We start from the raw sequence: 24605 nt of genomic DNA on the forward strand, positions 1-24605 counted from the left end.
TTGAGTTGATAAGGGTTGACACTGAGTGATGAGTTTAAGGAGTTATGATACTCTTCTGTGGAGAAGGCAATGGCAAACCATTCCAGTACTCTCGCCTGGAAAATCCCAGAGGAGGAGCCTGGTAGGCTGCAGTCCATGGGGTCGCACAGAGCCGGACACGACTGAAGTGACTTAGCAGCAGCAGCAGCAGCATGCTCTTCTATATGTGTGAAATTTCATTTTTACTGTTTTCTATGTATATGAAATTTGCTACTAGAAAACAAATCAATAAGGCTGTGGGTCCACATCCCCCAAATCCACACACACAATATCAAGGAGTGTGCCTCTGAGAACCCTCATGGAATCAAGTTCAGAATGTTTAGGCTCATCAAACTCCCATTTTTCCCCAGGGAGAGAGCAGGATTGGAAAGTATTTTAGCACCAGACTGACCCCATCGTTTTCTTTCTCTGCAGTGCTATGGGGCCATGAGACAGTAAGGAGTTTGAGTCTCAGAGGATTCAGCTACAGGTGAACATTTCCAGGCATAGCTCCCTCCTTGCTCTAATGGACAAAGCTCGGAGATGAAACAGGGTGGCAGGGGTACGGATAAGTGAGCTGAGTTCAGTCCATACCTTTTTGGTTTTACATCAACTATGCCTCGATTTTTTAAATGCTATGTGTTAAAGGATTCGTTTTATTTTGGAGTCAATATTTTATTTTTCCCAAATCCCTTTGTTTCCTCCTTTTCCCTTTAGTAACTTCCCAAATATCTCAAGTCTATTTGTATCAGGTAGTACTTTTTAATGGGATTCATTTCCATTTTAAAAGTTGGAAACGACTTGGTGTTTGAATAGGAAGAGAAAGAGAAATGGTCAGAGCCTGGATTTGGTGCCATAAAGACCAGTGTTGGAGTTCGGACCTCATTATTCATCAGTCTCCAGAAGTTGAGCAAATTAATCTCCTAAACCTCAGTTTTCTTATCTATAAAACGGGAGTAACAATTGCCCTTAACGCAGGTCTGTTGCTGTGAGGATTAAATGAAAGGCACATGCGGGGCGCTTACAGGCCCCCGCACACCCACACACGGGTTACGACGACGTCGACATTTCTCAAGGGCCGCCCCAGGAAGCCGGAGGAGCAGCGCGCAGGGACGTAGGGGCGTGAGAAGCTGGCCAAAGCGGTGTCCGAGAGGCTGCGAAGCAAATCCGCGAGGGCAGACGCCAGCGCTCCTCCTCCGATGCTCTAAGCGGGTTTTGGTCCAGCGGGAACTTCCGCCCTGAGGTCAATCTCCTCCTGAGGATGGGGGATCCCTGGAGGGCAAGGTGCACCTAGCGAGGTAGAGGAGGTCTCCCGTGGGTAGGAGAAAGATAGGACTCCCATGCTTTCCAGCTGTGCCTTTCAGGTTAGAGACCTCACCCGCCGGCGGGGCCGCTTTGCCACACGCCAGCGGGCGCACAGACCTCGCTGGGGGCGGTGTCTGCCGTTGCATTACTGAAAAATCTGCCCTACCAGGTGTTTACACAAGAGCAAGGAAGGGAATGAAGGCTCTTGGACAAAAGTGGGAAGTCCTTAGGCCCCCCTCGTCTTGACTGGGTTCCTTGGGAGCCTCCTGGCCCGCTTAACATGCACTGATCTCAGGCCAGGAAGGGCCCCTCAGGACAAGGTCCACGGTTCATTTGCACCTCCCCTGGTTTAAGGCTTGGCCTGCATCTCTGGGTCAGACGATTCCTGAGGCTAGAAAAACCATGTCGATGGGGGCAAGCAGGGGGTAAATGAACCCAAAGGTAGGCTAATGTGAGGGATTCCAATCCAAGGACAGAGAGCACCCCCGATCTGTCTGCATCACCCCTAAATACACACCACACACACACAACTACAGAGCTGGGTTGGGCCTGCAGTAGATCTTGGAGGATATTGAGGGACTGGAGAGGATGGAAATATTCAGTCTGCTTCCCATGACTTCCCCAGGCCCCCATCTGGGCCTCTGGGGCCAAGTTCTATTCATATGAAAGTTTCCAGGCTGATCTCAGGAATAAGTAACTGGAATCCTGGTCTTGTCTAGAGTAGCTGGAACAGCCAGACAAGCAGTGCTTCAGCCTGGGAGGGGGTGCCCTTGTGATCAAGCTTTGACCCCATAGGACCTGGTAGATAAGGAGCTGAGACTTGAAAACCACTCTGAACTTGTGAAGCTTCTACATAGTCACTCAAAAGTCCCTGTCTGACTTTGGGACTCCCTGGGAGAGTCATGGAGATGGATAGGTATCACTGGAAGTTCCAACGTTCCATCCAGCCACCATAACTGACTACTGAAGGTAGGCATCCCTCTCCTGCTCCCACTATGGCAGCACAGAGCTGCCTGGAGTCACAGAATTGGCTGTGGATTTCCTGAGGTCAAGTCATTTTGACTTGGGCAAGACAGCTTCTTTTCCTCAGCATCTGCCACCCAGCCACTCAAACACATAGCTGACTGGAACTGAATGATTTCTAAGGATCCTCCCAATTCCAAATGCCAAGTTACTAGTTTGGTAAGTAGGGAATTTGAGGCTTCCTATTCTAACCTTCTAGATCCTTAGCTCCCAATTTAGCTTCTATATCTAGAGCTTCAAAGATTGGAATCTCCTCCCAAGCCCTACCCTGGCCACATAAGCAATGTGAGGGGAAAGTAAAGATCTTCATGTCTCTAGGGAAAAGATTTTTGACATCTGGGGACAATAACAGCCACAATCCTTTCAAATCATGGATAAATCTGTGGACTCAATGGAGACCAAATAATAAAAAAAATTTTTTTTCCTAGTGGGTGATTTTCTCATTTAAAGTGAAAGGCATTTCGTATAGCCTTTCAGAACTCTTAGAAAATCTCTGGTAGAGGCTAAAGGGGAAGAAGTCCTAGTTTAAGCCCAAGTGGATCAAGAAGTGAGCAGATTATGAACCCAGAGCTCTGCTCCAATCCCTAACCTCACTTTGATGGAGTTCCTCATGTGTGGCCAAATATCAGCTTTGGACATCTAGGGTCACACTGTAGACAATTGAACAGATTCCTCCCGCCTCATAAGGTATCAGGGTCTGAGTTAAATGGCCAGATCAGAACCTTGGGGGCCTGGCTGAGATGGGAGTCCTTAGGTAGTAACCAGGGAAGAGTCCTTAGGTGGTAACCAGGAACTACCCCATATTCATCTCAGGCTGGGATTCAGAAAGGCAGATGAGATGTGTGTGTGTGTGTGTTTGTGTGTGTGTAGCCAGGCACTCTGGGATGCAGGAGGGTTATTTTCAAGCCTTATAGGCGGGTTTGGGACTGGAGGGGCCAGGGTCTCCATGTTGACATTCCTCTTGATTTAACGAGTGAAAACTTGGTGTTTGTCTCTAGCAGAGTCTATACATGAGTAGCCAGAATTTATCCTAATAATTATCACTTACATCCAACATTCCTTGAGGGGGGAAAAAACAAGGTGGAGATGGAGATAGGGGAGTTGTAAGAGACTCAGATTGCTTTCTTGAATTTGCAGGTAGGTTTCGTGATATATTTCCCATTCCTGAGCCCATCCAGGATCCCAGGGGCTGAAACAGAGGAATCTGAGTCTCTGAGGGCCCTAGAAGCATCTACAAATCCCAAAGGCATTGGCTGTGGGCTCCCATTTGAGGAACCCACCCTTGAGAGTGTGTGTAGAGGGTGGGGAGGCTGGAGGGCTCTGGGGAACTACAGGATGAGGGGTGGAGGAGGTGATCTCCAGCACCAGTTTTGTCCCATTTAATGGGCTACTGAGGAGCTTACACCCTGGGCCTGAGTGTCCCAACTGAGTCAGTACATGTCGGTTGCCTCACAGAGGCCAGGTCGTAGGGCTGGGGCTCCCTCAAGGACCTAATAACTGTGCCCTGTCCTAGACCCGTGTAGAATAATCAGTGGTGAGCCTAGAAGCCTCTTGCTGACTCCCTCCACGACTTTCCTCCTAACTAATGCCCTCAACCTCCAGTAATCATCCCTTCCCTGCTCCTGCCTGCGCACCACCCTTGTGTCCAAAGTGAACAGTGACTCAGACTTATAGGGAAGCTGATCCTGCCCTTCCCTCCTTACACAGGGCAGATAGAAAAATGGAGGTGCAGAGAGGGGAGATGACATTGCCCACCACGCCAAGCTAGATTAGACCCTTGCCTGAGCCTTGTGCTCCCCATTCCTAATGGTTGGGGCCAGATGTCACTGGGATTCTCCGGGTTGGAGTTGCGGGCAGGTGACCTGGTTGGCCTCCCAGCAAAGCGTACTTTCCCCACAGCTTTACTCCCATCCCTTCTCGCTCTCCACCTCCCTCCCTTGGCTCTTGGCCCCACTCACGGTTCCTGGCTCAACGATTCTCTGGTTTCTGGGCTTCTGGGCGCCATCAGGACCATGACAGCAACGTGGCTGGCACTAGCTTCTCCCCTTAGCAGACAGTCTTTGATCGCTCCTCAGATCCACTTGCTGGGTGGTGAAGGCCTAATAGGCTCTAATTTCTGGATCCTCAGCCTCAGCGTCTGAAGCATTTGCGTTTGTCCTGAGAGGGTCCTAATCCCAAGGATGTCGCAGGGCTAACAGGGTGAGAGGGACATGGAAGTGAGAGTGGCCTCCTCCTGATCAGCTGGGCTTCCACTCTCTGTTCTTGTAGCTCCCAGACTCTGCCGTCATTTTGTCCAAAACATTTTCCTGTGAGGCCTGGCCGGAGCCTGACTGATGTCACAGAGAAGGACCCCAGTGGCCTGTTAGCCCCAAACAGGCCCAGTTGTTCAGGCTGGCTGGCGACTGGGCTCCAGGACCACTCTGCAAGGTACCCGCTAAGGTCAGACTCTGGCGGTGGGGAGCCCCCGGCAGGCTCTATGCCGACCTCCGAGAACAATGGAAAATTGGGAGGGCCAGGAAAGGGGTAGAGAAAAGTGAAAAGGGAAATAAGAGGGAAAGAAATAGAAACAATAAAATAGATGAGAGGGAAAGACAGAAAAGGAGGAGGGAAGGAAAAAGGAGAAAATGAAAGAAAGAAAAGTGAGAGGATGAAGAAGCAAACAAAAGAAAAAAGGTGTATGCGAGTCGGAGAGCAAGAAAGGAACCAAGGGAAAAATAAAGGTAATCGGCGGTGGGGGTGGGGAGAAAGTAAGCAGTAAAGACGTAAAGAAAGAAAATAAGAATGTCCCCAAAGCAATATAACCAAAATTGAAGGAGAGAAAGGCAGAAAGAAGAACACAAATATAAAAAGGAAAGAAAGATACCGAAAGACTAAAGACGGATGAAAGAACATAGAGACAGAAAGAAAGGATGGAAGAAAAGCCCAAAGAAAGGCGTGCACCCTGTTAGCCCATTTTTGTGAAATCAAGTAATCAACCTCCTCAAGCAGTTTGGCCAGGCCCGCGCAGTCTAGCCGGCCAGCGGAGCCCGGACCTTTCTAGAGACGCTGCGAATTCTCATTTTTCATCACTACCGACCTGAAAGCCGCGGAACCGCGTACATTCCTCCAGGTGGGAGAACGAAGACACCGAGAGCTCACTTAGTTTTACAAAAATAAACCATAATTTAACAAATGGCCCAAGCGGGGCGGGTGGGCTTCTCTCGCCCCCCTCCCCCTAGTCGGCTGCCCGGAGCCCCGGCTCCGCGGGCGCTGACAAGGAGGTGCCAAGTCCCGATGGCCGGAACCCCTGCGGCCGCGCTCAAAGGCCTGGCTGTAAAGGTCATAGGCGGTCTGTGGGGCCGCTCTGAAAGGGCTCCCGGAGGTAAACAGACTCTTAACTTTCAACTTGGCCTTGACCTTCCAGGAGGTGTCTGGCCGGTATGTAAAGGAGCCGCTGAGGCTTTTCTGCGAGTTTGGCTGGGTCAGTAAACGGGGTTGGGGATCGGGGAGGCTCAGGGGTCCTGGGGGTCTGTCTGGAGGCTCCCAGCAGGACAAAAAGGAATCTGTGGGGCTGGGGGAAGGGCTGGCTCAGCCCAGGCGGGTGGGGAGGTCGGGGTGCCTTGGCTGTTCTAAATTCCGCCCTCAACTCTAGCGCTCAGGAAGGATACTGAGGTGCTGAGCCTCAGGTTCTGTACGTGGGAACTGCAGGCTTACTCAAGGCTGAAAGAGGCAAGTAAGAAGGGACCAATACTCGTTAGGGAAACTGTTCTTTTCTTTTCAAATAAAAACAGGTGGCTTGTAGTTCATTGGAAACGGAGACACATAAAGAAACACAAATAGAACCCATTTATTCAGTTTGTGAAATGCTTTCATGTGCAAAAACTCTTCACAGCATTCCTGAGGGGTAGAAATTACTGTGCCTTTGAGAATACATAATTTTACAGATAAGGAGACTTACTCTGCCTTAGTTGACTCCAGTTGAGGTCTATGACAGGTCATGCGTGTTTGCAAATACATAAACATATACAGAAAATGGGAGCACATGCACATATGTTAATATGATATTTGAAACTGTTCCCTAGAATCTACTAGATGCTAAATAAATTGTAGAGCAAAACAGAAACACCCCCGCCCATAGTATTTATTTGTATTGAATTGTGTCTGTTTCCATAGAGGTCTCCAGCACAGTTGGTGAGCTTCTCCAGGGCAAGGTTTGAGTTGGTCTTCTCTGCATTCTACAATGATGCAGAATTGCATGCATTCAGCTGCTTATTTCCATAAGACATAGATAAGAACATTAATATCCAAAAAGCACAATGGCAGGCAACATTGCTATGAATCTTGAAATTTTTGTATTTAATTATGTTCCTTCTAAAAAATAGAGATAAGCTGATGTAATGTGAAGAAATAACCCCATGTACATCTTGAATTCTTATGGTGAACATACCCATGTAACTAGCACATAGATAGAGATCTGAGATCCAGAACATTTCCAGCCTTATGTCACCTCCTAGTCAGAAGCTCCCCTTCCCAGGACAATCTATTCGGACCTCTATCACCATAGATTTGATTTTGGCTATTCTTGATTGAACTGCATAGAAATAGAAGCATACAAAATTTGCTCTTTTGTGTAGCTTCTTTTACCCACCTATCTGTGCAATTTATCTATGTTGTGTGTAGCAGTGTTTTTTAAAATTGCTGTGTAGCACTATTGATGAACATTTGGGTTGTTTGTATTTTTGAGCTATAATAAATAAAGCTGCTTTAGATATTTTAGTACTTGTCTATTGATGGAAATAAACATTCATTTCTGTTGGGTATATTCCCAGGAATGGAATTGATTTATCTATTTATAAAATTTAGGGATCTATTCATGCCTGTGTTGTCATCTACTAAGCAAAAAGCAGTAAAAAATTCTTAGTCGTTAGGTAAAAATCCTGGTATTTCTGCCTTTCATAATCAGACAAGCAAGAAGCTATAGCAAGAAACTGGAAAGCATCAAAGAGACATCGCCTCCCTTTTCTCTCCTGTTGTTTTCAAATACAACAAAATCCAGTGAGGATTTCATGCTTGGTGTCTTCAATTATCAGCAGTGGTCACTGAAAGTGAGCTATACTCTTCCCTACAGCCCTGCAACTTGGAGCAAATCCGGTTGCATGGGCCCTTTCCTGAAAGATAGCTCAAGTTCAGACAGGTTACTGAGCGGGTATGGCCAATCCCACCTAGAGTGCAGAGTAGTCTGTTCTATAAAATTGCCATGACCTTCGTGTAGAATGCAAAAGTTCCTGTCTTCTCAAAAAAACCTGTGAGTTCTAGAAAAAGTGAACCCAGAAGATTTGATTTGGGAGGGGTAGTGATGGAAACAAAATCTCTGAAGACAGATCTATGGGGGGGAAAAATGGTTTGGGGCTTCTGCCTTGCACTGCACAATAGTTCCCGACAGATGGGCCTCAGATAATTCCTCCAGTGGTTGAGATTCCCTCTCCCATGCCCTCTTCCTTCTTAGGAAAGGGAAAGCCTGGAGGAAGCAGATAGGCGTCCTGGGTTTTCTGGTCCTAGGCTTGGGTGGGAGTGTGCCAAGACCAGGGTGAGTTTTCTGGGCCCCGTGGAGTGTAGGAGAGGACAGAGAGACTGGGTACTTCATAAAGGCCAGGCTTCTGTATTCTTGGGATCCAGATTCCCCTGAAACTAGTTATTTACCAGTTAGCCAGGCCTGGTTTTCTGGAAATAATCTTAAATTCCAGAAAAGGGGGGAAAGGGTTTATCTTTTCTGACTGGTACTTCAGGATTTTATAACATTCTCTCTCAAACCCTTCCTTCAACTTCTCCCCCTTACTGTGTGTCTCTGAATCTCATTTTCCTGCTCTTTCTCTGCCTCTCTCTGAATATACAGGTCGTATGTGACATCTTTCCATATTTCTTTAGCCATCCTAAAACGGAAATCCAGATACCCTTTTACAGGCCAGGACCAGAAGCTCCATTTCCGCTTCAGGTCTGAACCTTTAGCGTCTCCAATTCTCATGTCTCCTTCGGAGTCCGTGTCTCGCTCCCTTTCCTTTCCACCCCTCTTCGAATCCGGATCTTTATAGGCTAAGGGCGCTAGCTAGGGTCTCTGGGGAAGAGGCGTCCTAGGCACTTCCCGAGGTCCAGGAGTAGCTTATTACTGCGCATCCAGAATGGGAGGGGCACCTGGAGTGAACTGGGATGTTAGGACTGGGACCCCAAAGCAAGGAGCTTCCAGAAATATCCCTTAACTCCCATTTTCTAGCCCCTTCTGGCTCAGGCGCATTCCCGGGTTTTTCCTTTCAGGCTCAGAGCGGCCTCCAGGCCCCACCCTCAACTCCCCTTCCCCCTACGAGATGGACACTTTATAGGGAGAGCTTTTTATTCTCTCGTTAAACCTGCCAAAGCACAGGAGACAGCCAGGGAGAGAGAGGAGGCGACCGAGGTGGGGCTGGCTCCGTCTCTCCTCTCCCGCCTCCCCACCCCCGACGTAGCTGGGTTGTTCCAAACTGGAAAGCGGCGGGAAGACACCCCGTCTCTTTTCTCTCGTTTTCAAATGCAATTAAAAAAAAAAGCCGAGAGAGAAAGAGAGGAGGGAGGAGAGGGAGAAGGAGGAAGGCGGGGAGAGAAGAAAGGGAGGAGGGAGTGAGCAAGGGAGCGAGGGAGGGTGAGGAGGGAAAAGAGAGAAAGCGGGGGTAAAGTATTTTCGCAATTTCTGCAGTGAAGATTTTATGAGCCTCTCTCCGCCAGGCCGCAGCCAATCAGCCCGCGTGCCCGGGCACCTGCGGCTCCTGCGTCACGACGGCCGGGCTGAGCGAATGCAGGCGCCCAGCGAGCTGCCAGCGATTTAAAACGCTTTGGATTCCCCGGGCCTGGGTGGGGAGAGCGAGCTGGTCCCCCCTGTATTCCCCACCCCCAGCGCCTCATGAGCCGATCCTCGGCCCCATGGAGCCCAGCAATTATACCACTTTGGACGGCGCCAAGGAGATCGAAGGCTTGCTGGGAGCCGGAGGGAGTCGGAACCTAGTCACCCACTCCCCACTGACCAGCCATCCAACGTCGGCGCCTACGCTGATGCCTGCTGTCAACTACGCCCCCCTGGATCTGCCAGGCTCTGCGGAACCGCCAAAGCAGTGCCACCCATGCCCCGGGGTGCCCCAGGGGGCGTCCCCAGCTCCGGTGCCTTACGGCTACTTTGGAGGCGGGTACTACTCCTGCCGAGTGTCCCGAAGCTCGCTGAAGCCCTGTGCCCAGGCGGCCACCCTGGCTGCCTACCCTGCGGAGACTCCCACGTCCGGGGAGGAGTACCCCAGCCGCCCCACCGAGTTTGCCTTCTACCCGGGATACCCGGGACCCTACCAGCCTATGGCCAGTTACCTGGATGTGTCCGTAGTGCAGACTTTGGGCGCCCCGGGTGAGCCTCGTCATGACTCCCTGCTGCCTGTGGACAGTTACCAGCCCTGGGCCCTTACCGGTGGCTGGAACAGCCAGATGTGTTGCCAGGGAGAACAGAACCCCCCAGGTCCTTTCTGGAAGGCAGCATTTGCAGGTAAGCTGCTCTGGATGCCCTTGGTGCTGAGTGTGGCATTGTAGACCCTGCCTGGATGGGTCTTGGGGCTGGTCAGGAGGAGCTCGGTTCTCCTTGGTTGGCTATTAGGGCTCTGAAGGAGGGTCCAGGCAGTTAGAGAGACTGGGTGAAGGCCCCAGAGGGTCATTGTGAGGGGCCTGAGCTGGGTGCTATTTGAATCCTGAGGCCCACCAGGTCCCTGATCTCCCCCGGGGGCCTTGGGACCAGCCTTTCAATATGTCGGAGTGCTTGACTCTCTTTGCTGTTGTTTGGGACTTAGGGTGTTCCTGCCCAGTAGGACCCCAGTTTAATTCTTCTCAATTCATTGAGTGTGGGGGTGCAGCTGGGTGGGAACAGAGGAATTAGTTGTTCTGTAAAGAATACAACCCCTTACTTTCTCTCAGATGAGTTTTTCAGTTTCCAAAGAGAAGTGTAGATTTCCTGCAGCCATGACTTAGGTGTGTGCATTGGTGCATGTGTGTGTGTGTGTGTATGTGTTGGGAGTAGGGGCAGAAATGTGTTCCCTCCTGTACAGAATTTGTTTGTAGTATCTGTAAGAGTGGTCAAGAGTTGGAAAATGCATGTGAGGGTGAACATATGCAGTCTAGGTGGGCTGGGTGTGTTTGCAGACTGCAGGCGTGAAGGCAGTGATGAGTGAGGGTGGCCTGCAGAAATCTCCTCTTTCCAAGGCTGGGTGGATCAGGAAACCAACCAGCTGGAAGCGGAGGTGTCCTCTTGTGCTTTGGGTAACCTGAATGCTCTTGTAGGATAACCTAGGTTGTGGGGCCTGGGTCAGACCCTGGGCTTGCGCCAGGCTGTGGTTTGAGCATGTCTCTCTCTCCCTCCCTCTCCTGCATAGACTCAAGCTCGCAGCATCCGCCTGAGGGCTGCACCTTCCGTCGAGGCCGCAAGAAGCGCATTCCCTACAGCAAGGGACAGTTGCGGGAACTGGAGCGTGAGTATTCGGCTAACAAATTCATCACCAAGGACAAGAGGCGCAAGATCTCTGCTGCCACCAGCCTCTCAGAGCGCCAGATCACCATCTGGTTTCAGAATCGCCGGGTCAAGGAGAAGAAGGTCCTCGCCAAGGTCAAAACCAGCGCTCCTCCGTGAGGGAGCTCCCTGGCTCTGGCTGGGAGGGGGAGGGGAAGTTGGGGTATCCTGGTGAGACCAGGAGCCTGCCTCGGCCAAGCTGGGGCCCCAGACTCTGCTTGAGAGGCTCCCAGAAGTGACACTCTTCCCAGGCCAATGTTCCTGGGCTGTTCTTCAGAGACAGTCTGGATATGCCATGGATCCCAAAGAGCCAGCAAGGCCCAGAGTTACAGCCCAGTCCGCCAGGTAACACTACCTAAGTGACTTTGTCCCAGTCATAATCATTCATTCTGGCAGTTGCAATAATCACCATAACCAGTACCAGTTGCCATGATAATTAGTATCATATTTTCTATCTAGAGCTCTGTAGAGCACTTTTAGAAACTGCTTTCATGGATTGAGCTGATCATGAATAAACTTGGAAGGAGACCAGTGACAGGACAGCTTCCTCTGGAACCTCTTCCATTTCCAAAGCCTGTCCCCATTGCAGTGAAGGCAGGGGAGACAAGAAATGGTAGATTTACCCCTGTAACTACCGTTGCCCCTTTAGCATTTTTTCTAAGATGACAGCTAGGCAGGATGGCCAATGCTGGGGGGTACCTCTCCCTCCCTCCCTGCCCATCCTCTAGACTGTACCCACTGGTCTCAGAAGTCCATGTGCCTAACTCTTCAGTTTCGGCCCTGTGTGAAAATGAAGCCAGTGGACTTAGGGTGTGTTCTTTCTTCCAGAGAAATGGGGTTTGAGAAAGTGCCTGGATAATTCACCAGTTCCTCTCCAAAACTTTCCAAGCCTTCCCTTAATGTTTCTGGTGGTTCTGGCCAAAGGAGGTAGGTCGTGGTTCATTGGGCATTTGGGAGCTGCATGAAATAGACATTTGTGGCCCTGTAAACAGCCCCTTACGCACAAATGATTGCAGAATGAGGGGAATAAGTAGCCTATCCATGGCAGGCACATCCCAAACACACTTGTATAGCCTAGAAGGAGAAAAAATGAATATGGCTGTTCACTACCCATTTCTCCTCTGCTTGCCTGCCGGTGACACCAAGGAGCTTCCGAGTCTCAGGCCTTGGAGTCTCAGGCAGGCTCTTTGCCGAGTGAAAGAACCAGGGGTGGCAGAAGCCCCCAAAAGCCGGTGTCAGAATGGGGAACCGCAGGCCGCTGGGACAATAGCAGGCACAGACTTTTTCCTTTCCTTTGTGCTGGTTCCGTCCACATACACTGATTCTGGGGGAGTGGAGGACAGTTTGGCACAACCCTGTTTTCCACAACCACGTAGACAATATGCGAATAGTGCGGAGTTCCAGAAACCTGGGGCAGACCGGCTGTTCGCAGAGCCGGGGAACCTGAAGTCGTGTACCTAGGCCGGGACCTTGTCTGCGCGGAACATCAGCGGGGCTAAGCTGGATCTTCCCGCAGCCCGTGCTGGCGGGTTCTGTCAGCCTTCCGGCGATCGAACGCACAGGAATGAAGTGGAGAAGACGGGCCGCCAGACCCATGTTCCGAGCCTCCTCGCAGCGGGCAGTCGGGAGGCGAGCATCCGGAAGGGTCCCCGGCCACGTCTCGAAGGCCGCTCCATCTCAGAGCGGACTCCTTTTCCAGGAAACCCTGAGTTGGCCGCCGCAGCCGAGCAATTCGAGTCGGGTGGCATCCCAGTCCTGGCTCTTCTCGGAAGACTCTTCTAAGTGTTCCAAATCCCTCCCTGCCCCCCACCTTTTTTTTTTTTTTTTTTCAACCAAAGAGGATTCTAAAGCTGAGGGGGAGAAAAAGCCCCGACTGGCAGTGACCCTCCCTCCCTGGGTCTTCTTAGATAGTGGGTGTGCTTGGGGAAGGGGAAGGTGTCAATTTCGTGATTTACAGTCTTTCCAAGCCCCGTGGTCCAGTTTAAGCCCCGTGGTCCAGTTTAAGCTCCCTGGTATCGCGCCTCGCCCAGAGAAAAGTTACTTTCTGCTTTCTACGTTCTTCAAGCGAAGTCCCAATCTTTAGTAATTTTTAATACCGCGAACTCCGAAGATTAGTGGGTGCAGCCCCCCCTCCCTTGCCGCTTCAGAAATTGAGAGACTTCAGGACAGATAGGCCTATGGGTAGGTGGCGTGTGGGACAGATGGGGGAGACCGCGCGTGGTGCTTGCTCCCTACAGAGGGAGGGGAAAGGCTTTAGGTTACCACTCGGACTTCCCGAGGTGACTTTGGGAGGCCTGCAGTCAGGGGCCTCGAGACTCTGAATTCCCGGGGCTCTAATGCCTCCATTCCGTTATCAAGGACTTAAAGTTTCCGGGCTCCTCTGTTAATGCTCTCGCAACAATTTTAGAACAAACAAAAGATGGGGGATTTTAGATTTCTCCCTCTACCAACGTGAGTTTGGCCTATTAAAAAGTCAAGGGCGCCCCCTTCCGGCAGAATCTCGCCATTTCAGAGAAATTTGCCAGTCGGCTCAGCTTTTTAACAATCCCTCAACTGAGCCTCTGGCTTCCGAAAGCCTGGGGACTCGGGCCTCCGGGGTTGGGGAATTCGTAGCCGCGTGTGAGAGCGCTTGGACCCGGAGTCGCCTGAAACTGGGCCAGGGTACTGGCAAATGTATCAACCCTGCGGCGGAGAGACCCAGGAGGAAGGCTAGGAGGGCAGCAAAAGAGATCTCTAATAGAGAAAAAACAGGGTGGCCAAGGCACCCGGAGCAAGGCTGCGGCGCCGTAAGCCCTCGGTCCAGGTCTTCATTCCACTGGAGTATTTTATTTATCTTCCTCGCCAGAACAATTCGCTGCGAACCTCTCTTGCGCTTCCCCCCGCCCCAAGTCATTTACTTGTATGGAATCTGTGCAAAAAAAAAAAAAATCATCCAATTTTGCTTTGTGTTAAATCCTTTTATGGAACTTCTTTCCAAACACCAATGTTACTACCGAGGCGAATTATATCCCTTTCCACCGAGACCATTTAAAAATCTTTCAGTAATTTGTGTCTAAACTACAACAAAATCCATATATCTACATTTACTTGCCTGCAGCTATTAGCTTTTTAAATAGGGCCACTTTAAGCTATTAATACAAGAGTGTTTCGCTAACATTTAGATTGAAATGCGTGAATACAATGTTCTCAAATAGGTAAATTCAGACATTTTCATGGACAAATAAACGCAGAGGCGCACAGACACACACCGGGAAACAGACCGGGTGTCTTTTCACCAACGAGGCGCGATTTTACTCCGGGCCGCCCTCTGCGCCCACTCCCTTTCTCTGAGCGGAACTTCTCCGGCTCAGTCTCAGCAAACGTCGAAACAGGGTTGGAAGGTGGCGTCTACGCTGCTCCGGACCGAAATCACTTCCAATTCCAAATCAGTTCAGTCGCTCAGTCTTGTCCGACTCTTTGCGACCCCATGAATCGCAGCGGATTTTATTAGGCCTCGAGAGGACGGATTGGGCGGTAATGGTGGAAAAGAGCGTTGATAGTACCTCGGGAAGCTCTTTTCGAATCTAGGTTCTCGAAGCAGCCCCGCAGACAACGAACCCGGGGCCCCAGCTCCGGGGTCCCCTACTGGCAAGCGGGCAAACGCTCGCCGCCACCCTAGAACTCGCGAGGCCGCAGCCGGCGACTGTTGGCACCGCCGTGACCCCCGTCCCAGCCGCCCGCCCCCAGTTCCCCCTCCTTCCCCAGCTAGCCACCCCAGCTCTGAGTGGTTCGAGGACCAGTAGCTGCCCTGCGGCAGAAGAAAGGCCCAAATCAAGACACCCCAGTTCTCCGAACGGCGCGGCCCCCCTCCGCCAACGCGGAGCTGACGGCCCTCCGCTCCTCCAGCCCCCATTGCTCCCCTTTATTAAAGTAAGTTTTACTCAAGGTCCTAAGTGCTGCACTTGTATTAGGTTTCCTTCCGGGAGAACCCTCTGTGCCCGTCCCCCCTTCCGGTCTAATAGAAACACCAGAGCTTCAAACGTGATTTACACGAACCTGTTACCGTAAACTGGCAATAAAGCGCAGAGGCAACTGCTGCGGAGGGGGCAAAGGGAGAGGTTCCGTTGTTTTTGAAAGAAATTTATAGTACATTCTCACCCACCTGAATACTCCCTCTCGGGGAAAGGGAAAAGCAGAGGGGCCGCCCTCGGCCCCTCACCCGGCTGGGCCGGCCAGGCCCTCCCTCCAGGCGCTGGCCTGGGCCCGGGGAGAGATTTGAAAACATCCAATGCGGAACTGATGGCAGCCTTTCTTTCTCCGCTACCAGTTACTTTTGTGTAGAAAGCGGGTGGGGGTGGTCGGAGCAAACGGAGAAGGAGTTCCACCACGGCTCCCTCTTCCCTAAATGCCTTCAAAATGACGGAGAGGCCAGCGTTCAATCACCCTCGGGACGATGGGGAGGGAAAGGCCGCGTCTGCCGGCGGACATGGCCGTTCCCGCCGCCCCTACCCCGTCTCTCCTCAACTCTTCGTGGGAAGATGGAGGAAAGTGAGGGAAGGGGTCCCATTTCTGGACTTTGAAGGAGGGAGGAGGCCAAGCGGCGCTGGCAGAGCCAGAGCGACCGGAAGACTGTCGCGAGACACCGGGTTGGGGAGGCGAGAGGCTGCAGCGGAGAGCGGGCGCTCCAGCCACGAGGTGGGGAGCCGGGGGCTGTGCGCCCTCTCCTTGAGCCCCGCCCCAGGCTCTGCTGGGAGGGGGACCCTTATGCGGCGCTGCGATCCTTACTTCTCTAGCCCGAGGTGCGCGAGAGCAGAGCCCTGCGCCACTCGGAGGCCGGCGCCGGCCCAGCTCCGAGCCTTGGAGCCCACCGAATTCCAGCCCTGGCCTTGGCAGAGAGAGCAAGAGTGTTATGCTCCCGTTTCTCAGAGCAAGACCCACTCATTTTGCTACTTTCAAAAATGCGCTTCTCTCTAAAAAGGTAAACCCGCTGATTCGTGGGCCAAGGACCTTAAGCTCTTTTGTTCTGGGGATCCGCTGAGGGAGCCGTCGGGGAAGGGGGTTCGTCCCCGGACTCTGGGGGACTCCGCGGTCACAGCGGATAGGGAAGGGTGGGTGTCAGGCTCTCGAAGAGGCCATTCAGCCGGGCGCCTCCTCGTTGTTTCCTAAAAAGGCTGGCAGCCGCCTGGGCAAAAAGGGACCAAGAAACTGCTTCGCAGCACGCGAGACGCGAGCGCGGCCTCAGCCAGGGAGAGTCTGGCTTGGGAGAGCAAGGCCCGCCCATAGGACCTTGTGTTTGTCTCCGACTGGATGGAATCTTGGTACAGACGAAATTAATATTATTGTTAATGTTGTTCTTATTTAAACTGTGATACTTTACAAAACATTTACTTTGAAAACTGGGTGAAAATTAACCCTGATTATAATGATTTATTAATACACCCTTAAGGGAGAGGCTCTGGCCCTTTAAATCAGTGCAGCTTAGTCTCGCATGGCTGCTTTCCTTCTGCCATTCCTATGCCCTGTTGAGCTCTTTGAGTTCTGGGATCTGAGGAGCAACTAGAGGGGTTGCCCATGGCTGGCATATCTGCCCAGGGACTCAGAACTTGCACACAAGCAGCGGGGGGCCACTGACACTGCTAGCTTGTTGGTCTTGGGGGGGGGGGTGGCGGGGAGCAGGGAACAAGGTAATCTACAGACCCACTCGGGACTCACCCAACCCTCCCTGCCCCCGCTCGTTCCTGCCCATGCCCTCTCAGAGCTACTGCCCCCACAAAGACAAAACCCACTTTATAAAATGAGGACGTTGAGGCTAAGCCTTAGTTACTTGATCAGCATCACAGTCTAAGCAGAGCCCCCAAAGCAGGAGTTCTAAGGGCTAAGCTCTGTGGTCATCAGCGCAAGAGAACAGGAAGCCAAGCCTCTCCCCCACTCTCAACATACCTCTTCTCACAAGGTCTCTCTAGACACAAACTTTCTATCTGGAGCCATCCTTTGAGGTCACCTTGCTCCACTGGAACCCCCCGATTTGGATAAGTGCAACCACAGGGAATTAAACACAAGTGGAAATTTAGTTCAATCCATCACTCATTTTATCGAGTGCCTGCTGCACTCAAAACCATCCCTTGAAGTGGAAGACTGGAGGAGATACAGTGGAAATACTATCTCCCTTTCTACCGATCGCTCTCTGGCGCTTTGCCTCTCTCTCAGTCGCTGGCAGATCTTGGGTCTGTAGTTTCTTCATATGTGACCTGAAGCCGGAGGACTGTATTCTGTGATCTCTGACATTGTAAGGTGGGTCAAACGCCCACTCAGGGGGAACGGAGACCGAGAACGATTCACTTTCACGGCATATGGAGAGGCTTTCCGGAACAACCTATGCTGGAGAAGGACCTGAAAGATGCTTAGAACACCAAATCCGGGTGGGAAGATGTGAGCAAAACTCGGGAGAGGGGGCAGAAGAGGCAGGTCTCTGAGGGAGAGAGGTCTGGACCTCGGCTCTGGTTAGGGTAGAGCGGGGAAGGAAGAAAGCAAGGGCGTCCTCATTGGGTCCTGGACGCTAGGCGAAGCCTTTGCAGTGCCCATTCAGACTGTGAGCGCCCGGCTCTCACCCAGGCGCGCACGCATCGAGTGTTGGCGCCAGAGCTACGGACGGCGCATCGAGTGTTGGCGCCAGAGCTACGGACCGCACAGCTCAGGCCCCAGACCGAGCCAGCTCTTGAAGAGAGAAATAGGTACCCGGAGTGGACTCTCAGCGCCCCATCTTAAATGGGTTCAGCCTGTCTCCCCCGCCTGAGACCTGACCTCGGTCTTTGTCTGGTTAAGTTCGTCGCCCTTCCCCCTCCAGGCAGAGTTCTGTCGTTGAACTTGAGCCAGGCCATAAACATTCCTTCAGACCCCTGGGAGCAGGACCGAGACGGGGAGGGGTGGAGGGAAAGGTGGCGGAAGAGGATTGTGGAAGGATCCGGTACGCCGGAGACCCGGCCTTCTCCCACCCAAGCCTGCATTGCTTTAGCCACGGGTTTCGGCTTTTTGTGTTCCGCGGAAACTTCGCCAGATCTGCATTTTAAAAATCCAATTATTAAAAAAAATAAAAATAAAAATCCAATTATTGAGGCCTTATGGCAAGTTAGACCAGTACTTTAGTCAAAATCAACGTAATGGTAATTTTCATTTTAACTCATGCATAATTCATGCGCCCTATTTTTGACAGTAAAATTCCCCACACTTTAAAAAAAATGACCTGGAAAGGCAAATGCCTTAAGAGCAAACGAATAGCTACAGCAGAGGAATTGTTAGAGGAGATTGAAGTAGGTCATCCCTAAGCCGTCCCCTCTATATTTTAAAAGCGCCCCTCCTTGGGCAGCACAACTCCAGCCGGCGGCCGACGAGCCCTGCTGGGCCCTGTAACCTCCCACGATCCGGAAGCTTAGCCTTGGTAAATGGGGCACCCCCCATCCTTGGCCTGGGGAGCGCTCCGAGGGACCCAGGACTCCTGGCGCGTGCTTCCCTGGCGCCGGCGGAGGCTGCGCAGAGCGGCCTGCTGAAACCGTGTTAGTGTTTTTGTTTCTTCTTTTTCAAAAGAATCCAGCATCCCTAAACGAGGGGGGATAAAAGACGCGATCCCGGGGTCTTTTCCTGGCTCAGAAAAACCCACTTATAAGGGGTACTGGGCGCGCTGGACGGGCAGAAGAGGCGGGGCAGCTCTGGGCTTCCCGCGAGGAGCCAGGGCAGCTCGGCGAGCGGCTGAGAAGGCACCAAACCCGGGCGAGCCTGAGACAAGCTCCGGGCCTCCGAACCTGAGGCCAGATAAAGTGCTCGGAGGCAGGTCCTCAACGGCAAACCGGAAAAGGGGCCTGAGAGAGCTGTCAGAACACTGCTCTCCGCGTTCAACCGCAGCTCCCTCCCCACCCCCACTTGGCTTTAACCTGTCGGAGGACTCGGACCGCGGAGGGTTTTTGTCTTATTCTTCCCAGCCTTCGATCCCCAGGTCTCCGGGGCCCTGAAGGGAACTCAGCCAACCCCTCTCCCTTTGTCTGATCTTTGGGAGAAAGAGGCGTGGGCGCCTCGGTCAAGTTCACGGATCTGGCCGGCGTCTCTTAGGGCAAGTGGGGCCACCGCTGTCATCCGGATCAGGAGGGTCCTAAGCAGTCGGGATTGGGGGTGGGGTTGCGGCGGGCGAAACTTCCAGAAAGCTTGGTCTTTAGTCTGCTGTTCGGTTCTCACATGCCTGCCCGCCCATCCCCTCAGCTCTGTAGAGGAAAAACAACTCCCATCTGAAAGGAAGCCGTTTATTTGCAAAAATAAATGCGAAGGCCTCATGCAAGTGTGCTTCTCAGAATGGTCTTAAGTCTTTGGCACTTGGGTAGTTTTTCGTTAGTTCTGTTCTGGCATTTATGAAAGTTAAGGGTTTGCAGTGTTTATTTGGTACAACCTTTTCTTCGGAATCTGATTTAGAGTAAAAGAAGCCGCATCTACACTGTGCCCCCAAAGCTTCAGATTAAACACATTGAAATAATTACCCCCAACATTCCAGCCCTTAAAAAAAAAAAAAGGAAAAAAATCTCGAAGTGGAAAATAAACCTTATTCGGGTAGCAGAAAATAGAACATGGGGCTTTAAATACACACAAACTCTAAAAACTTTTAATAAAAAACCCTCTGAATGTTTCCTCATTCTGCATTCCAGATCTCATGTTTTATAATTTGCAACCACTGTGATTTGTTACTTTTGTCTTTCCACTCCCCAACTTAGATATATATATATATATATGTATTCTATCTTGAGTCTAAAAACACACTATACATTTACTATGTTACAAGCAATTTCCCAACTTATTGCAGTCTTCTAAATGCCACTTAAAATACATAATATGAAACGAAATGAGTTGTCATCATTTAGCGTTTCCCTAGTGTTGGTCATTTAGGTTGTCCCCACATTTAAAAAGAAAACTTTTTTTTTTTTCCTGGTTAGAAAAGTAACACATTTTCATTGTCAAGAATCTTTAAAATATTTAAAAATAGTATAAAGAAAATAAAACCACCTCATATCCTACCATCCAAAATTTACCAAAGTGAATCTTTTGTTGTATTTTCTTTGTATTTTTTTCCTTGCAAATATGTATAATTTCAAAATTCAGATTCCTTGTGAACATTTTTGAACTTTGCCTTTTAACTTAATATTAGAAGAACATTTCCCAGTGTCATTAACCATTTTTCAAAAACATCATTTTAATGATCGCATAGTATCCAGTGCACCATCATTTAGATAAGCATTTCTCTAATTATTGATCATTTCCATATTTACTGTTTAAAATAATTCATAAGAAAGAGAACACTGTTACGACCCTACGTGTGTTTGGTAGGAAGATAAGAGTTGAATCTCCCTCAAATAGAGTGTTTCAAAAATTTTAGGTTAAAATTTCCCCCTCCTAGGTATCAGGTGAGAGGGAATGAAACTGGGCCTGCTAGAGTGCTGGAAATATTGTTTTGATTAAGATGGTGGTTCCACTGGTGTGTATTCATGTGAAAAAATCATTTGGCTGAACATTTAAGATTTGTGCAATTTACTTTTTAACATTTTCCCCCATTCCTGAGAGTCTATATCTATTTACATAGAAAAGGAACAGTGCAGAAAATAGGTAGGTGGAGGAAGTGAGAAAGGAGTGGGGACCAACCCAAACTGGGGCTGTTCACCCTGTGCTGGGATATTTTCTTTAGTTCATAGAAACATGAAGTCAATATTGAAAAGCTAGTGATGGGGAGAAAACAAACAAAGAACTTGGCCCTTCCCCCAACCCCATGTTAGGTAAAGACTTTTCAGTTACACTTATCTCACGTGGCTTTGAATTTTCCTTGCAAATAGAAAGTACTAATAAAAATAGGCTAGAAAAGGTTTATAAAGGCAGTTAAAATTAATGTGTAAATAACCAACCTGGCTAGCATGGTCATGTGAAACAGAAGTGGAATGCTTTACATATAATGAAATAAAAAGTAGAATTTCAGAAAGATTCATTTTGGATCTATTTTGTAACTCACATTTTCACTTTAAAAGAAAGATACCAAGCTGAACTTGGAGGCAGCAGGGACAACTGCTCCCCCAAGGAGGATCTGAGAGGGAGTGGAGTGGTGTCTGGTCTGGTTTTATTGGCACGATCTTGTGTGATGCTGTGTGCTGGCCAGAACATATGCTTCATCCTTGGGATGCTAGAGGAGAAGAAAAAACCCCTTCAAACGATTTGTCACCACAGTTGCTTCCTGATGTGCTTCAGCTAGAAGACTGCTACAATCACTGCATACTGTTCAGCAGTGATTTTAATTTTTTAAATTGTTTTTTCACTTGGGATAAAGTTGGATTTTTAATATCTGATGAAGAAAGACATCACAGATATTTTTTCATGTTAGAGGAATATAGTGTGGGTGTTTTGGCTTTCCCTGATTTTTTGAGGTATAGCATAATTCAGTAAAGTGCCTTAATCTTAAGTGTGTTGCTCAAGGAGTAATTACCCAAGTAACCACTGTTTAGAACAAGATATAGAACATTTTTGGCACCTCTGTGGGTTCTCTCCTGCCCCTTTCCAGTATAATATTCCAGAGATAGTTGCCATTCTGGTTTTTGTTGCTATGGATTAGTTTTGCCTGTTCTTGAACTTTGCATAAAGAGGCATACAGTACAGAGTACAGACCTCTTTTGTGTCTGGTTTATGTCACTCAACAAAATGTGCAATTAATCTGTGTTATAGTGTGTATCAGCAGTTTATTCTTTTACATTGCTCTATGCTATTCCATTTCATTCACCTCTTGATGGACATTTGAGTTGTTTCTATTTTGGGCTATTATGAATATTCTTGAACAGATCTTTTGGTGGATAAATTGATTCATTTCCTATAGAATTTCTGGATTAGAGGGTAAGTATACGTTTAAATTTACCAGCTATGTGGTATTTTAAAAAATCAAATTATTGGGAATTCCCTGGTGGTCCAGCAATTAGGACTCTGTGCTTTCATTGCCGAGGGTGAAGGTGTGGGAACTAAGATCCTACAAGCCACACAGTGCAGCCAAATAAATGAATAAAATTAAATTATCCATGGACCAGACTTCCCTTGTGGCTCAGCTGGTAAAGAATCCGCCTGCAATGCAGGAGACCTGGGTTCCATCCCTGGGTTGGGAAGATCCCCTGAAGAAGGGAAAGGCTACCCACTCCAGTATTCTGGCCTGGAGAATTCCACAGACTGTACAGTCCATGGGGTCGCAAAGAGTCGGACACAACTGAGCGACTTTCACTTCATGTCACTTCTTCCATGGACCAGTCCCAATTCCCCACAACTAATACAAGTAGTGGGGCTTCCCAGGTAGCTCAGTGGTAAAGAATCCAGCTGCCAGTGCAGGAGACCCGGATTTGATCCCTGGGTCAGGAAGATCCCCTGGAGAAGGAAATGGCGACCCACTCCATTATTCTTGCCTGGAAAATTCCATGGACAGAGGGTCCTGGTGAACTATGGGTTGCAAAAGAGTAGGACTTAGCGACTGAACAACAAGTATAAGTGGTCAGATTTAAGAGCAAGAAAATCTAACATTAATGGAGTGGATATGATTACTTTTGCTTGAATTTCTAGAAAGAGCTTATTTTGAAGTCTTGATGACCTGGATCCTTGGGACAGCAGAGATTTGAGTTTGCTGACAGCAGAGCATCAAAACTCACGGCTCTGTTTCTTCCTGTAGCCTCCCTCCACTGATCCAGTCACATCTGCAAGTTATGCCTACGTGGATGTCAACAAACTCCCCCCAAATGCAAGTGCAGTGAGTCAGGGCAAAGAAAACTATGACTGAGGTCAATGGTCAGGATCAGCAGGGCCCAGGGCTTAGTGCTAGAAGATGGAAGTGATTCTCTTGAGTCCTGATTTGGATGCTGAGTTATGACTTGGGGAATTTACAGCCCTGTGGTCTTTTAACAAGAAGCAATCTATCTTCCCAGGCAGAACTTCTATTACTGGTGACAGGTGCCCAGAGCCAGCTTATTAAAAACCATCCTTTCAACCCCCAAAGTGAACGTGCCGCAGTGTGTTGGAATGGAAAGCTAATTTCCAGCTCCACATCCTGATCTGGGGCATGGAGAGAACACTATAAGACATATTCATATTAAAGAGAACAGAAACCCAGTGTATTTCTGCAGCAACACCTGAGCCCAGGACCTGAGAGCATGAGGATCTGCCTGTATTTCCTGGGTCACATGCCCCATCCCAGCAGGTCGACACAGCTCATAGGCTCTCACCTACTGCCTTGGGATGGCCCTGTTGTATCCCTGAGACAGAGCTTACCTTGGTGCTCAGCGGCTGTGGTAGAGTGGAGTGAGCACTGGATTTCCAGTCGGTGAGCTGGATTCAAGTCCCAGCTGTGGTAGAGGAACAAGGCCTCTTACGTTTATAAGGTGCTTTTTAATTCTTCCAAGTACTTGTGTGCATTCACATCTTTTATCTCATGTGGTTCAGTGATGTACAAGGAGAGGGAAAAAATCTGCCCATTTTATAGAGGCAGTAAATGAATACCCTGGAGGCAGCACTTGTTTTTGGAGGTGAGAGGAGCCTCTACTCATTGGCTTTTTCCTCTAATTCTCTCTTGTGCAGCTTTTTTTTTTTTTTTTTTAATTTTTGCCTGACCACACATATGGGATCTTAGTTCTCCAACCAGAGATCAAACTCAGGCTTCCCTGCCGTGGAAGCACAGAATCTTATTACTGGACCCCAGGGAAGTCCCTCTCCTGTGCAGCTTTGAGAACAACTCTGAGAAATTTGAATGGCAAAAGGGGGGATATTTCACAGTGAACTCTCAGGGTTGAGCCAGTTTTTATGCCCCCACAGAGTTTCTCTACCCCCATCCAATATCCTGGATGATCTTCCTAACTGAGCTATCCAATTATCAATGAACTTTCTCTCATGCAGACCTGGGTGTGCTCTGGCCAAGTCAAAGGGACACTTAAGGACATGGTCCGAATGGTCGAGTCAAGAATTAGCCATGAATTGAACCAAGTGCAGTTACTTGCACAGGACAGCCTGCCAGAAGAGATCTCATCTAAATGTTTGGAGTTGGGGGCATGGTACTTAGACATGCGAGGGATCTCCCCCAGAGGTGAAGTTGAATGTTCATTTTCAGCTGCAAAATATAAAAAAATTTCTGAGTTTTGGTTTCTGTCTTAACAACTAACATGAATTTTGCATAGTTGCCATTAAGTAGATGTTTTACAACTCTTTGTGGCTGATTTCACGTAGTGTCACAATTTACATCACTTATATAAAACTGCCCCAGGGTTTTGTTCCTCTGGGAATTTGGGGGGCACATGCTGTGTCCATCTTTCTGTCTCTTCTTACTCTGACACTCCACCTGGGACAAGCTTATTTTCTTCAGACTCCTTCAAAATGAACATCTAAATTTTCTGTTGTTTTAACATCTCAAGGCCCAAAAGAAAATGATGCCATTGTGTCTAATTGAATTTTTCATCGCATGTCTGGGCTATGTGGTCTGAGGCATGGGAGATCTGAAAACTTGCCACCACAGACTTTTGTGAAGTGTGTGTATAGGTGACAATCAAACCAGTTTCATCTCCTTGTCAGCATGGTCCAAGATGGGGCATTCTTGGCCTTACGGACAGAACTACTTCCTAAGCCTTGGACCTAGGAATTAGCTGTCTCCCTTCCTAATGGCACATTCCTGGACGTTAAGCCTTGGCTTTAAAACAAAGGATTCCCC

The 24605-nt window shown here is 49.5% G+C and overlaps 1 protein-coding gene across 1 annotated transcript; it reads left to right on the top strand.

Annotated features, from left to right (window-relative positions):
* Window positions 1-9200: 9200 nt before the first annotated feature.
* Window positions 9201-11095, top strand: HOXB13 (homeobox B13). Its single transcript, XM_027516893.1, has 2 exons — window positions 9201-9877; window positions 10755-11095. The coding sequence occupies exons 1-2, from the start codon at window positions 9274-9276 to the stop codon at window positions 11006-11008; spliced, it is 858 nt and encodes a 285-aa protein (XP_027372694.1). The 5' UTR covers window positions 9201-9273; the 3' UTR covers window positions 11009-11095.
* The last annotated feature ends 13510 nt before the right edge of the window (window positions 11096-24605 follow it).

This window comes from Bos indicus x Bos taurus, chromosome 19 (assembly GCF_003369695.1).
Source record: "Bos indicus x Bos taurus breed Angus x Brahman F1 hybrid chromosome 19, Bos_hybrid_MaternalHap_v2.0, whole genome shotgun sequence".
Lineage (NCBI taxonomy): Eukaryota > Metazoa > Chordata > Mammalia > Artiodactyla > Bovidae > Bos > Bos indicus x Bos taurus.

Coding starts and splice junctions, on each gene's coding strand:
- HOXB13 (XM_027516893.1), top strand. CDS start 9,274: ATGGAGCCCAGCAATTATACCACTTTGGACGGCGCCAAGGAGATCGAA. Junction 9,878..10,754: donor CTGGAAGGCAGCATTTGCAG/GTAAGCTGCTCT, acceptor TCTCCTGCATAG/ACTCAAGCTCGCAGCATCCG.